Here is a 15,021-nt window from a genome sequence, read left to right as displayed (position 1 = left end):
ACTCACAGCTGCGCTAGAATTTAAAATGTATCCAGATGATGTATTAAAGTCATCTACTTTAAACTGTATAAGCTGTGTTTAGTTGCCTAATTGTATAAGTTACATTTATCCTGAAGAGCAGAACAAAGATTTCATGATAAAAGGAATCCCTGTGTGGAGAGCACGACTCCCCCAAAGCGTTTACCTCCATCACTTCTTGCTTCTCATCGGCTGCAAAAATGTTAGGAACTTCACCGGTGTTGAGCACACTGTCGATGTCTTCTAGGAAAGCTTCCTCCTTAATCTGAGTGTCTGTGATCAGAAAGACTGTCTTCTGTCCTTTCACACCAACATTTCTCAACAAGGTCTTAAAGGGAAAATGTACTTATAAGCAGAATGTGGTGGGCTTGGGCTGGGTTTGCTTTCCCTTTCTCTTCAAGCTTTGATGTAAGGGTACTTTGATTCTGCTGGGGTTGTCAATCCAGAACTCCATTTCTCCCACACTTTAGGTGGGCAATCCAAACTACTTTCTGCCCTCAAGTTCCTAGACACAGCAACTGGTTCAGAAGGCACGTGATTAAGAAGGACTCAGTCAAACTGTTAGTTTCAGGACTGAGATGGACTTAAAATATAGTCCTTGTTGTACTGAGAAGGGTGCTTAGAAAGGCCAGGAGTACTAAGTACTGTGTTGCCTAGTGGAATGAACCAGCTTGAGAAGGAAGACAAATAGAGAACACTGCCAGGGAATATAGAGAAATTCCTAGTTTGGGTCCTTAAATTGAGTCCTGTTAAATGACTGTATACCTCTGAACATTTAAATCCAAAAACTTCCTCTATTTCTTAAGTTAGCATGAGCTTTTTTGTTTGTTTGTTTTTGGTGAATTGCAAGCAAAATTCCTGAAATAAAAATATGGACTTCGTAGTATGATGGAGCTGACTTGTATAGGTCTGTTAAAACTGACTCTTAGAATTTCAAGAACTTTTGAGGAGATTTTTAGATATAGCCAGGATTGAAATTAAGTAATACGACAATGTTCTTCCCAGAAGCCTTAGGTTATCAAACAAAAAGCCCAGGGTCTGGGATGAGTTACCTCCCTTGAGTTGTTAGGTATGGGCTTCACAGGGACCCCCTACACACACAAAGGTAAAAAAAAAAACGTACAGGATGTTGCCACTGCTCTTGATTACTCGCCAGACTTGATGGGCAGCCCTAGAAATGACTGGAAACTTTCCCTGCTAAATAGCTTCCATAGTAACTTACAAGGTGCTATGTAGGCTGCTGTGAGAGAAAAAAGGTCATCAACTGTCTTACTCAATGTGAACCCTATAAAATGGAATGCCCAGTGCAACAATGGCATGAATATTATGGGGTGTGGGGGACAACCAATCATTTTGTGATTGGTTTTGAGGCCTGATCTGCAGGAGGGAACTCACACATGGTACTGTAAACTTGGCCAAGAATCCTCGCTTGGGAAGGTGATTTTTGAGGGAAAACAACCTAAAAGTATTGTCTTTGCTAAGTGGATGTAGCATTTGTGCTGGATAGTTTTATGTCAACTTGACACAAGCAAAGTTATCTGAGAGGAGAGGACCTCAATTAAGAAAATGTCTCCATAAAATCAGGCTATAGGTCAGCCTGTAGAGCATTTTCTTAATTAGTGATTGATGTGGAAGGGCCCAGCTTATTGTAGGTGGGCCGATAGTCCTGGGTTCTATAAGAAGGCAGACTGAACAAACCATGGGAAGCAAGCCAATAGGAAGTACCCCTCCATGGCCTCTGAATCAGCTCCTGTCTCTAGGTTCCTGTCCCATTAGAGTTCCTATCCTGACCTTTGATGATAGACCATGCTGTGGAAGTGTAAGCTAGATAAACTCTTTTCCCTACAACTTGCTTTGGGTCATGGTGTTCCACTGCAGCAACAGAAACCCTTACTAAGATAGCATTGAACTTCCTTATAAACACTTATCCCTTCACCCACAGATTGGCTTGGCTCTTATCCCTCATTAGTAGTAGTGGATCATTATTGTAGTAGATGATCATTAACACAGGTTCACAACTAGTAAAGCTGCAGAGAGGAAGTGACAGTGCGATGCTCAGCTTCAAACCGAAAACCTTGACCCCCTTCTCCCTAGACTCAGGAAACATCACCGAGGAGGGATCAGAAAGACTGTAAGAGCCAGAAGTTGGGAGTGACTGTGTGAGGTACTGTTTTTGGATAAGATGGGGCTGCTGCACTCAAAGCAGCTGTGGCTGTCTGCACAAGGCCTTATGGAAAGAGTGTATTCATGTTAACAAATCTTCCCAGACCAGGATAAAGGGAGTCAGGGCCAACTGTGGTAACTTGCATTAGGAAGCCTGAAGTTCTTGTTAGCTATCATTTCCTTCAGCTTCAATGTCTTCAACAATGAAACACAGAGACAGCTATACCTGCTTTATCACAGTGTTGTACCTAGGGAATGAGATTATGTAATTAAAGCATTCGGGAGGTGTTCATCCCTCACAGCAGGCACCCAGTGGGCAGTATTAGCATAACTACTCAAATATTCATAGCTATGTAGGGTGGCTCCCCTTTACTAGTCAAGAAATACACTATTTTCAGTTTTCACTGTAGGTATCTCCGTAATTTTACTTTACCTTGATATCCTCTCTCCACTCATTCATACCATAACTCTTAGAAATTTCTGGTTGGAAAATCTGCATTTTTGCCATAGATGTAGCCAGACTAGTTAAAGACTGCCGACCACTTCCTCCAAGCCCAATAAGCAGAGCATTTCCACCGGACTGCTTTAGAATGCGGCATATTCTTGATAAATGTTCCAGAACATACCTGCAAAGCATAAGGGTTATTATCCATAGGAATAATGTATATGTAAATTTTCTTATCTTCTTATTATACATATTTTATAACATCATGTTTAGTATATAGGTACACAAAATTTCCTGAGAAAGTAAAGCATGCAGGAGGTGGAGCTGGGGGAGTTCTGGCTGCAAACTGAACAACTTAAATCTGACTCTCCAGGACTCACATACACATCTGGACACAACAGTGCAAACATCTGTAGTCCCAGAATGTATAGGTGGGGGAAGGAAGCCACAGATCTGAGAATCTCTAGAGGCTCTTGGGGCCACCTTGCCTGGCTTGTGCAGTGGCAAAGAGGTCCTGATGTAAAACAAGTGGAAAGATGAGGACAGGCACCTCAGGGATGCCTTCTGACCTCCATAGTCTGTCCAAAACCACAGGAGTTTCTTTTTAGTACTACAGACTAAGGGGAGGGCTGGCTGAAACAAGAACTTAATAAATTACTGATATTTTATATGGTAATATAGATGACAAGTGTTTACTATTTTTTGTTTTAAATATTTCATGAAGGTTCATAAATAAACATTTCAAGCACATACGTAAATGTAAAACAGAGGTACCTAAACACAACAAGGTTCATCCTTCTTACCTAAACACAACAAGGTTCATCCTTCTTACCTAAACACAACAAGGTTCATCCTTCTTTTGTGAGTTTGGTTATACTCATCTAGGCACTGGTCAACAATATCATTAAAGTGGTGAATATTTGGAACTTCAATATAAACTCGATCATCTCCTTCTAGATCAGGATTCATATAATCCCCAAACATGAGATTTCTTAAGTCTTCTTCAGTTACCTATTGAATAGAAGTTAAATTTAAAAATAAATTTAAGGAAAAAAAATACAAAAATTTATTTTGTCATAGTTGACTATTATCTAATTTTTAAACATTAAGACAGAAAATAATGTGTATAAAATTAACACATAAAATGACAGGATTATGTAATAAAAAGAAAAGATCAAAAGATTTATTTTTGTTTTATGAGTGCTTTGCTGGTATGAATAGAAGTGTATCATGAATGTGCTATGCCTGAAGAGGCCAGAAGATGGCGTGCGATTCCTCTGGAGCTGGAATTATAGGTGGTTGTGAGCTGCCACAAGAGTGGTAGGACTCTAACCCAGGTCCTCTGCCGGAGCAGCCAGTGCTTTTAGCTGCTGAGCATCTTCAGAGGAATTTTCTATAGACTGGAAATTCATCTTTCTGACTTTGTTGTTGAAGAGTCTATGAGAGGTGGTACCATCTCATCAGCAGCTGCCATAGAGGGTTTCATGCTCTAGATCACATGCGTTCTTCTACAGACTAATCTCAAAATAAACACATATTCATAAGAAAAAGCAAAAGAGTAGGTTTAATAAAAGCCAAGTGCATTTTTGTAAGGTAAGTTCATTAATTACAACAGCTGCTGAAATTCTGTTTTAACCTTACATGTTTTTTTTTTTTTTTAAGATTTATTTTATGTGTATGAGACACTGTAGCTGTACAGATGGCCATGAGCCATCATGTGTATGGCTGTGGCTGCTGGGAATTGAACTCAGGACTTCTTTGGGCCCTGCCCCAGAAGAGGGCATCAGATCTCATTACGGGTGGTTGTGAGCCACCATGTGGTTGCTAGAATCCAAACTCAGGACCTACAGAAGAGCAGTCAGTGCTCTTACCCACCAGCCCCAACCTTACATGTTTTTAATTACTAAGTATACTTACTGGAGCATTCCCATTCCGCAGATGATTAAAGACAGTGTCAAATGACTCCTTAAAGTGGTCTTTTATGACATTTTTAATTAATAGGAAGAGCCAATTCCGATCTTCATCATTAATAAGGCGATCATAAAACACTCGGAGAACCTCATGCACAAACAGGCGGATCATAGTGTGTTTGCTCTCTATAGCATCTTTCTCAATGAGTAAGCAACCCCGGATGACACGTGAGAAATCACGCAAGTTGAAAGTATAATGAGATTTTGCAGGAGTGGGCAAAAGATTTGCCATAGATTGTTTATATATCTGTGAAGGAAAAAATGCAACAGTTCAAAAATAAAATACTTATGATTAACAGTCCTAATAAAGTAGTATAAAAAATATTTCACTTATCCTACTAGATTCTATCACTTCAGAAACGTGTATATACCGAGCATAGCATGGAGTACATGTTTACTTTGCTCTATAGCACTAAACCAGGTCCCACTAAGTTTGGTGAACTTAATAGCCCCTTAACTTGAATTCCATTCTATCTTACTTTACTTCCCATTTGTTATAATTATTCCACTCCAGATGACCTGAAAGTTACTAAGCAGCTTAAAATTGCAATAGAAACCAAAACCAGGTAACTCACTCTATACCACTCCAAATAATGTCTTTTAAATTACCAGTAACATTAACCAATTAGTTTTCTCCCTTGGTCTCTTCCTGTTAGACTCTGGTTCCTCTTCCTCCTCCTATCTTAATTGTCAGAATATAGAAACAAAGTATTTTTTACCTGGGTGCTGCATTCATTGTAAGAAAGTTAATACTTTTTAAAAAGAAGGTTAATTAATTTCAAAATATATCCTGACAAAAGATATGACAAAAGAATGACAACATTATTTTTCATTTGGATGTGTTTTATAGTTTATCCTGTCCCAACATCAACTTATGGTAGGTTTCTTCATGCTTCAATGAGAGAAAAGAAAGTATCTTTTCTATTTGGCCAAGGCCCAACAACTCATTCCAAGTAACATCTGAAATATTACATTTTACAAATAAAAGCACTTTCTTGTGGTAGAATAAATCTTCTACTCAGTGATGGTTTGAGTCTGAAATGTCCCCGTCAGTGGCAGTCATATTCAAGGCTTGAATGACAGAAGAGGGCCTAGATGCTGGGGGCTCTGGTTTAATGATGGACTCACGGCATAGTGGCACCATCAGGAAGTTGGAGAAACAAGAAGATGTGACCCAGTTGAGGCCCATGTGGGTATGCGCTAGAAAGATATTCCTTGTTCCCAGACCCCTCTCTTTCAAGCTTCCCAAGAGCTTAGTTTGGTAAGGATGTCACTAAATTCCCTTTGAGTGCATTTTCCTTTGAGTCACTGGATGTGAGGCTGTTCTAGTGAGAGCAGATAGTACACCCTGAGCACACCAGAAGGCCTCTGACCACATGGGCATGGGTCTTTACTCCCATCCTTGCATACTCTTATTTTTCACAGCAATGTGTTGGTTTGAGTAAAAGTAATGTGTATATAAGTTTAGGGCTCCTTCCTTCCTTCCTTCCTTCCTTCCTTCCTTCCTTCCTTCTTTTTTCTTTCTTTCTTTCTCCCTTCCTTTCTTTGTTTCTTTCTTAGTTCCTGTGTTTCTTTCTTTCTTTCTTTCTTTCTTTGTTTCTTCCTTTCTCCCTTTTTCTCTCTCTTCCTTCCTTCCTTCCTTTTTCTTTCTTTCTTTTTTAAAGTTATGAAGAACAAGAGGGAAGATAGATAGAAAAGAGAAAATGTAATAGCAAATACCACAGTGTGACTCAACCATCAAGGAAATGCTTATGATGTGGCAGGTGCTGGCTATGGGAAAATTCCTTACACATGAATTTGTGTCACTTCAGTGATTAAAAAATTGGGTCTCCAAAAGGTCAAACTGCTTGTTCCAGGTGATCCACCTATGGACAGCAGGCAGGGAGCAACACCAGTTAGAGTCTCTGCTTCCAAATCTTATGATCTTCCTGCTCAAAAAGCATCTGGCCAGGATCTCTGAGTGGAAACCAAAGACGGCTAAGGGAACAGTACATCTCTATTGCTTGCTCACCTCCATAGTCCCACTGACTATTTGGTGTCCAAGTATGAAGTACTCTGGAGAAAAATCGTGATTCCTAAGGTAGAACAACATGATTGATGAGAAAATTCGGACCATGGTTTCATCACTGAAAGTATTGATAGTGCAGATGTTGAAATGTCGAATAAAACGGGGAGTGACAGCATTCCTTCCACCACCTGGAGGACCCATGGCAGCTATCAGCTCTATGTCAACCAGTGTGATTTTACTGGTGTCCTTAAGGTCATACCTGGAGAGCACACATAAAGAGAAGAAAGAGAAGACAGAATGACACAGCAGCCTTAGAAGTTCAGTATAGTTTCGCTCTGTAAAAGGGATTACTTAAGCCTCAGTGCTAACCCTCCTCTCACAGGTGCTCATCCTCTTTCCCTTCATTTCCATGCTTCCTTACAAGTTGATTCTGTTAAATCCCCCTTTTCTTCAAACCCAGAATTCTGGAGGAGCACTCCTCTGATGTACTTGCAGCTGGTTGTGGTTGGGGCTACGGTCTCACATTGCCTAAGGTGAGCCCGGTTTGTGCTCGTTATCCTGGAACCATTACCAATCGCACCCTCCTCTTATTTTCAGCTCTGCCTCAGTTTGAACAATGAATGATGCATCACTCTGGTTATAGTGAAGTCCTGGTCTTTTCATCTTAGGTTTTATCTTCAGAGTGCATTAATAATAATGTAAATATTACCTACTCATTTTTTATATAGAGAGGGCTCCATTACAAAGAAATAAAGCTTTCTCAAAGAAGTTCTAATTACATATCTAGATAACACAATTTAGTTGACTATATTCAACAGGCCATCAAGCTCTTTAATACCAAAGCTTTCATCTAAAGGTCTGAAAAATAGGGACTTGGGTCAAAGGTCTTGCAAAAAAAAAAAAAAAGGTGTTTTTTTTCATCAGCTAACACTAGGACATCCTCTTGTAAAAATTAAATTTAAACACTGACTCTATACACCTTTCACTTTATTTAATTCAAAATGGATCACAGACCTCAATATTAAGTGCAAAACCATCGAAGTCTTAAAAGATAACTGTAGGGAGAATTTTGGTTTTTTTGGGTTTTGTTTTGTTTTGTTTTTTTAAAAACACAGAAATATTATAAGAACATGTTTCTGTTTCAGTCCCAGGTGTAGGATCTGGGTCTGCTTCAGACTCCACAGCAGCTGAGTAGTATGATCTGCCTTGCTCTAGGAGGGGCGTGATTTTGCCAGCGGCAGATAGTTTCTGCAATTGTGTGATGTTTGGAATTCTCGGACTCTTCTGAAGGTATATAAATGTTGGTGGGCTGCTGGCTGCAGTTTGTTAAGTAGTTGTGTGCAAAGAAGAAAGAAGAGGAAGAAATTAGATATCCTGATGGTGGAGATTAAACTTTCCCCAAGGAATTCAGCACCCCAAATCAGCAGGAAGTAGTCTAACAATAACATCCGCTCCTTTTCTCCTCTGTCCTTTTTCTCTCTCCTATCTAGTGTTAGGGGGTTGAAAGGATGAAAGAAGAGGGGTGGAGAAGAGTGAAAGAAAAAAAGAACCTACAAAGTAGCAAAAGAACAGCTACAAATAACATTTGAGAAAAATCTAAATTACTTTAGGTACAGTGAGTTTTTAAGTTATGATAATAAAGGCTCAAGTTGTGAAAGAAATAATTAAAAAAGAGGTCTTCATTAAAATAAAAACTTCTGGGGCTGGAGAGATGGCTCAATGGTTAAGAGCACTGACTGCTCTTCTAGAGGTCCCGAGTTCAATTCCTAGTAACCACATGGTGGCTCACAACCATCTGTAATGGAATCCAGTGCCCTCTTCTGGTGTGTCTAAAGACAGCAACAGTGTACTCATACACATAAAATAAATAAATTAAAAAAAAACTATTTGTGAAAGTCAATAAAGAATATAAGACATAGACTAGGAGAAGAAAAAAAATATATATATATATACACTGGCTTTTACTTTGTAGGGCTGGCCTCCTGCTTTAGCCTCCTGAATGCTAGGATTACAGAAGTGTTTTACAATACTCATCTTAAAACTAAACATAGTATTACCATAACAATTTGTAAAGGTTAGCCTTTTTTGCTGTTCCTCCCAGAAACACATGATCAAATATGCACAATGGATTTATTACATGCAGATCCAGATCACTTAGGACCACAATGGACCCACAGAGCCCTGCACATCAAAACTCCAACATGGCAGACATGGAGGATGATGGGAATGTGTGTCAGCATTTGGGCACAGAAGTGATTTACAATTCAGACCCAGGTGCATAAAATAGAAACCTTACTTCTGTGTTAGAATACCAACAGAAGCCAGCCACAAAGTAGCCACGCAGCGATCCAGTATACCATTGAGCTGCAGAACTCAAGGGAGACAGGTATAATCACAACACAGATGTAATCCTCACATCTGGGGTCCAGCACATCTTCAGTTCCCAGTTGCCATAGGCACCTCAGCACCAAGGCGGTATCAATCTGCCTAACTCCCAGGACCCCAATGCCTGTAGCCTGGCCTCAGCATTGGCCCTTCTTTCTCCTGGGTAGAGACAGGGTTGCAGAAAGCCATGCAGACTGCTGGTGTTATCATTGGTCACACACAGCTGGACTTTGAATCATACACAGCAGGTGTGGGGAGGGTTTGTCCTCACTTTTTCCAGGGCTGGGGCTCACCATCACAGGTGGCTAAGGTGTCTGGGGACCATACCATCTCATGGCTTCACTACTCACCTATACATACATCAAGACTTCAGCCTCTCCTCCTGGGGTCTCTGATTTTGCTCTGCCGGAGAAGGTCCCACCCATCATGGTCAAATTGAACCTTCCCCTGGATGTGGTCAGCGTCCTGGGCACTTTCTCTACCCTCCTTTTTCTTGGGCACTGTAGTGCTGCCTCCACCTCTCTGTTTCTGTTTGCAGCCCAGAGGGAGATCTGGTATTTTAGCAGGAGAGGCCTTGGGGATGCCAGGTTGGCCACTGGGGCTAGGCAAGGACAGTGGACCCTGGGCAGGCTGAAGACTTCCTACTTGTACCTAGAAGAGCTAAAATTAGCTCCTTTTCTGTAAAGTTGCTTTTGGCAGAGTATTTTACCATGGAACTGAAGAAATTAAGACACTAATTACACTAGCTATTTTTGTTGTTGGTATTTATGTAATGCACTTTGAAACATATCCACATAATATTTTCATACAACTGTTGATGGCAGTTTTAATATTAATACTTGTCAAATTCTGAAAGCAGCCAAGATGTCCTTCAAGAGGTGAGTGGACTAACAAATTATGGAACATCTATACAAAGGGACAATAACTCAACACTAAGAAGACATGGAAGAAATTTAAATGTGTACTAATAAGTGAAAGAAGCCAGTCTAGAAATGGCATATATTAACTGACTCCAATTATGTAGCTGCGGCAGTTTAAATCTGGAATAATCCCCAAAGACCCACAAAGGAAAGGCTTGATAGCCAGCTGAGAAGCAGTGGAACACTGGAGAGATGAGGACTAGTGGGAAGTACTTAGGTCACTGGAGACAGGCTTTGGAGGGGACTGCAGAAACCCAAATCTTCTGTTGTTCTTCCCAGATATAAAATAAGCAGCTTTACTTTCCATGAATTCCCCACCATGATGCATTGAGTTGCCACAGGCCCCAAAACAAGGTCAGCCAACTGTAAATTGAAACTTATAAAACTTGTGAGTCAACATAAACCTTTTTCCTTTATAAGTTGAATGTCTCAGCTATTTGTTAGTGCAACAAAATATTTACTAATATTATGAGAAAGGTTAAACTGTAGAAATACTACAAGGATCATTGGCTGCCAGGGGCTTGGTGAGGGTCAGGGGAAGTGGAACACTGTACAGTGCATAAAGCTGTAGAAAATTCTCTATATGTCACCAAAATTATGAATGAGTGACACTGTACATTCTCAAAGCTCATAGGTCATATAAAACAAAAAGCAAGCCCTACACTAAGAACTCAGATTTATAATGGCATATTGATTCATGCTTAGTAACTGGAAGATACCTGTCATCTGCTGAGAAGGGTGGTGACCAAGGTGATGCATTTGTGAAGGCAAACAATATCTGAAAGAAATCTCTGTACTCTCCTAGGATTTATTAGGAATCTAAAACTCATCTATAAATAGTCTTAGAAGATATAGAAGAAATCCTTCCAAATTTTCTATATATACAATCTAGCCAATAATCACTTTCTGTAAATAACTTGGAAAATATATCATTTTGCTTTGAAAAACTAAAATACAGAACAAGATATGACTTTAGCATAGCTTATTAAGACTTTAGTTAAAGTATTTACCAATGTCCACAGTCAAAAAATTGTCGTAATAACTCAATAGGAGGCTGGGCTCCATATTTCTCCAATGACGGCATATTCATATCATCTATAAACACTACACACTTCTTTCCCATAGGTGGTCCAAATACTCCCTTGCGCCTTTTGTCCAATCTAGCCATAATGATGTTCTAAAAATTTTAAAAGACAGAGGCATATTACATATGATAATATTATAACCTTGCTGTTATTATCATTGTCTAAGTCAATATCGAGACAGTATCCACAGACTAGCAGTAGCAGCTACCATTTGTTTAATTAGTCAATAATTTAACATAAAAATAGTTAACATTAGAAAAAAAACTAGAAGAATCTTTGAAAAGAAATGATGTTATATGTATATTTGTTATGAGTTATACTTGATACTAAATTTTAAACTCAGCATCATTTCAAATGACATCTGTTGAAAACCTCCTCTGCACTTAAAATTATGACAAGTAATGTACATGTCATGCTTACATTACAAGTAATGTTTGTATGTATGATTTTATAATACTTTTCACACTGGATACCCCTTTACCTAAGTCTTAAAAGCATTAATTTTTCCAACTATTGTTGGATTTTATATCCAACATAAATGGGTATGCTTTTTATATTTCTGGATTTGGGGAGGTTGTTTGTTGCTTTTTGTTTGTTTTCTTTTCTTTTCTTTTTTGGTTTGGTCTGGCTTGTTTTTTTGAGACAGGGTTTCTCTGTGTATCCTTGGATGTTCTGGAATTCACTTTGTGGACCAAGCTGACCTCAAATTCAGAGATCTATCTGCCTCTGCCTCCCAGGTGCTGGGATTAAGGCATGTGCTATCACCTCCCGGCATTATTTCTGATGTTTTTAAAAAACTTGCTTGTCCATTGTAAAACTGAATATCAAAATTCTTTTACTTAAAAATTCTATAGTATAATTTTGCAAGACTTTGAAGTTAAGACAAATCTATTGGCTGAAAACAACAGAAATATGGCTAGACCAATCCTGTGAGCAACAAATGCCCCTAAAAGCCATACAGAAGAGTATAGAAAGAACAATTGAATATTCTCTTATGTCCACCCACCACCCTTGTTTGCACACACAAGTGTTTCTTCCAATTATATCAATTGTTGCTTCTTAGGCCAAAAAAAAAAAAAAAAAAAAAAGAAGTGACAAATCTTAATTAAGTGCTAATATAAAAGTGTTATCTTTTTATTTATCAAATAACATAAAGTATAATAATTATAAACCCAGTGTTCTGGCTTTATACTCACCTGAACCTGATTGGCACTGGTCCGTGCAGAGAAATTAACATAGAAAGGAAAGTACTTCTCCTTTTCTAAGTGATTCATTAGCTTATCTTTCACATACGCTGACTTTCCTGTACCAGTGGGACCCACAAAAAGCAGCGGCCTTTATGAAAACAATAAATAACATAACTTAAAATGGAAGAAAGTATAAAGCATTTTATGGAAAGAAACTCAAATACGTATTTTAAAAACTTTAAATAGGGCTGGTGAGATGGCTCAGCAGGTAAGAGCACTGCTCTTCCAAAGGTCCTGAGTTCAATTCCCAGCAGCCACATGGTGGCTCACAACAACCATCCATGATGAGATCTGGTGCCCTCTTCTGGTATGTCTGAAGTCAGCTACAGTATGTATAATAATATGTATAATAATAAATACATTTTTGGGCCAGAGTGAGCGGGGTTGACTGAAGCGAGCAGAGGTCCAAAAAAGTCAATTCCCAACAACCAGATGAAAGCTCACAACTATCTGTACAGCTACAGTGTACTCATATACATAAAATAAATAAATAAATCTTAAAAAAACTTTAAATAGTAGTCAAATCATTTCTTTCTAATACTCCATACGCTTATAATTGTGCATGAAAGACCAACAAAGGAAGGGCTCAGGAGATGGCTCAGCAGGTAAAAGCACTTGCCATGCAATCCTGATGGCCTGAGTTTGGATCTCTGGAACCCATATGAACATCAGACCTGCTAGCTTGTGTCTAATCTCAACACTACTATGGTGTGGGAAGCAGAGACAGGAGAATTCTCCACAAGTTCACTGCCCTACTAGCCTGAGGTACCTAACCTGTATGTAAAATGTACAAATTCATGGGGTGTGTGTGTGTGCATGCATATGTAAATGTATATCGATATGTAGGCAGGCATAGGCATAACACATGTATGGAGCTCAGAGATAACCTTCCTGGTATCCTAGGCATTTCCTCCTTTTGTCTGAGACCGGGTTCTTCCCTGGAAGTTTGTCAAGAAGGCTAGGCTAGCTGGCCCATATACCTGTCTCTGTCTCCCAGCTCACTATGGCTATGATTACAAGTGTGCACCATGTTTCTGGCTTTATACCAACCTGAACTCATTGGTTTTTTATATGGAATCGGGTTCCACATGCTTATGAAATAATGATTTTAACTTACTGAGCCATTTGCCATCCCAGAGTATAAAGCTTTTCAATAATCACACTGCAAGTGATTCTGGGTTACTTAAGAGGCAATGGACTATTGTTCTGTTAAAATCTTGGAGTGATAAAAAAAAAAAGTTGAATTCTAGGTTTTCCAGTAACAGTAGATGCCATTCAAAACATGAATTAGCTCCCAGACATTGTCTCAGTTGCCTAGAACTCAATGACTTCAAAGTTTACTTTAAAGAAAGCTGCCATTTTATTAGAATGGTACTATTACATTTAGAATTCATGTTTAGAGTTTCTTACTTTGCATAGGTAATACTCAAATCCATTAGGAAAGTATATCTAATCGTGTCCTTTGTAGGGACTATAATATCTTGAATCTTGGCATGTTTGTCTTCTAAATCAGAACTTTTAATTAATTCATTCCAATGGATCCAGCGACCTCGGTTTCTTAACTATAAGAGAATATGTTTTAAAATACTGTAACTATACACTTGCTACATCTGAAAGAATCTTTCAACACTTATACTGTTTGCTTTTTAAAGCTTGAGCCTCAGATAAAACTTAGCATCTATAACACACAATTAATTTTTACCAATTTACAAGGAAAACTTAATGTAGTTGAAAGGTGGGTAAAGGACCAAAGCATGTAGTTTATAAATCCAAATGGGCAACAGGCAGCTGCTCAGTAAAAATCTGCAGCTTGAGAGAGCATGGAGAGGCCATATACTCACAACCAGAGCCTGTACTCCTGTATCATTAGCACTGGAAAAGGAACTTACCCTGGTTTTGAAAAGTATGTTTTATTAAAAATTCTAAATTAGGGAGATATGATTCAGTGGATAAGACCACTGGCTGTTCTTCCAGAGGACCCAGGTTCATTTTCTAGGACCCAAATGTTGGTTCACAACTGTAACTCCAGTTCCAGGGGATCTGATGCCCTCTTCTGACTTCTGTAGACACTAGGCATGCACATAGTATGCACACATTCATGCAGGCAAAACACCAATACACATAAAAATTTTAAAATATTGTAAGTGAATCCCCCAAATTGAAAACTTTAGTCCTTTCCTATTTTATAATGAAATATCATGATAATTCATATAAAATGTAATATCTTTAAGTTATAAAGCAGATTAATAAATAAATAAGCATGCATCTACTACTCATATGATTAATTTTTAATTATAATTCAAAGAATATAAATATCAATCTATCATAATTTAAATAATATAAATATCAGTTTATCATAAACTCAACAAACCTAGAGTTTATGTCTTTTAGTTTTTGAGATAGCCCTGCTATGTAGACCAGGCTGGCCTTGAACTCAGAGATCCACCTGCCTCTCTTCTGAGTGCTGGGACAAAAGGCATGCACTACCATGCCTGGCTAAATTTATATCCTCTTAATATCTAATCATCCCTAAATGCCTTTAAAATAGTCTTTGCACATACTAAGTATTTCAAAGTCATTATAGCATAACTTAAGTTACAACTTGCTAGATTTTTGTATCTTTCATGAAAATGAGCAATACTCTAAGTAAAAGTAAAACATCATTTGAGACCTCTGTATTTGCTATTTTGTCTCTGATCTAGGCTACTGTTCAGCCCAGATAATCAGCAGATTGTACTAACAAAGTCTTGAGGTTCTTTTGAACTACAGGCAGCATGTGC

General features: G+C 38.6%; 1 protein-coding gene across 2 annotated transcripts in view; it reads right to left on the bottom strand.

The window, feature by feature from the left end:
- The window catches only part of Dnah12 (dynein axonemal heavy chain 12), a 154,161-nt gene that overhangs the window by 61,935 nt on the left and 77,205 nt on the right, over window positions 1–15,021 (bottom strand). For both annotated transcript variants that reach the window (XM_031361735.1, XM_031361736.1), the window contains exons 38-45: window positions 13,652–13,803; window positions 12,191–12,329; window positions 10,920–11,086; window positions 6,608–6,863; window positions 4,544–4,843; window positions 3,459–3,637; window positions 2,615–2,807; window positions 185–346 (exon numbers count right to left, since the gene is read on the bottom strand). In XM_031361735.1, coding sequence (XP_031217595.1) covers window positions 185–346; window positions 2,615–2,807; window positions 3,459–3,637; window positions 4,544–4,843; window positions 6,608–6,863; window positions 10,920–11,086; window positions 12,191–12,329; window positions 13,652–13,803 — 1,548 coding nt within the window. The remainder of the gene's footprint in view (window positions 1–184; window positions 347–2,614; window positions 2,808–3,458; window positions 3,638–4,543; window positions 4,844–6,607; window positions 6,864–10,919; window positions 11,087–12,190; window positions 12,330–13,651; window positions 13,804–15,021) is intronic.

This window comes from Mastomys coucha, unplaced genomic scaffold (genome assembly GCF_008632895.1).
Source record: "Mastomys coucha isolate ucsf_1 unplaced genomic scaffold, UCSF_Mcou_1 pScaffold9, whole genome shotgun sequence".
NCBI classification, from domain to species: Eukaryota; Metazoa; Chordata; class Mammalia; order Rodentia; family Muridae; genus Mastomys; species Mastomys coucha.
The sequence above is the reverse complement of the archived record's forward strand: the minus strand, read 5'-3'. Positions and strand labels throughout refer to the sequence as shown.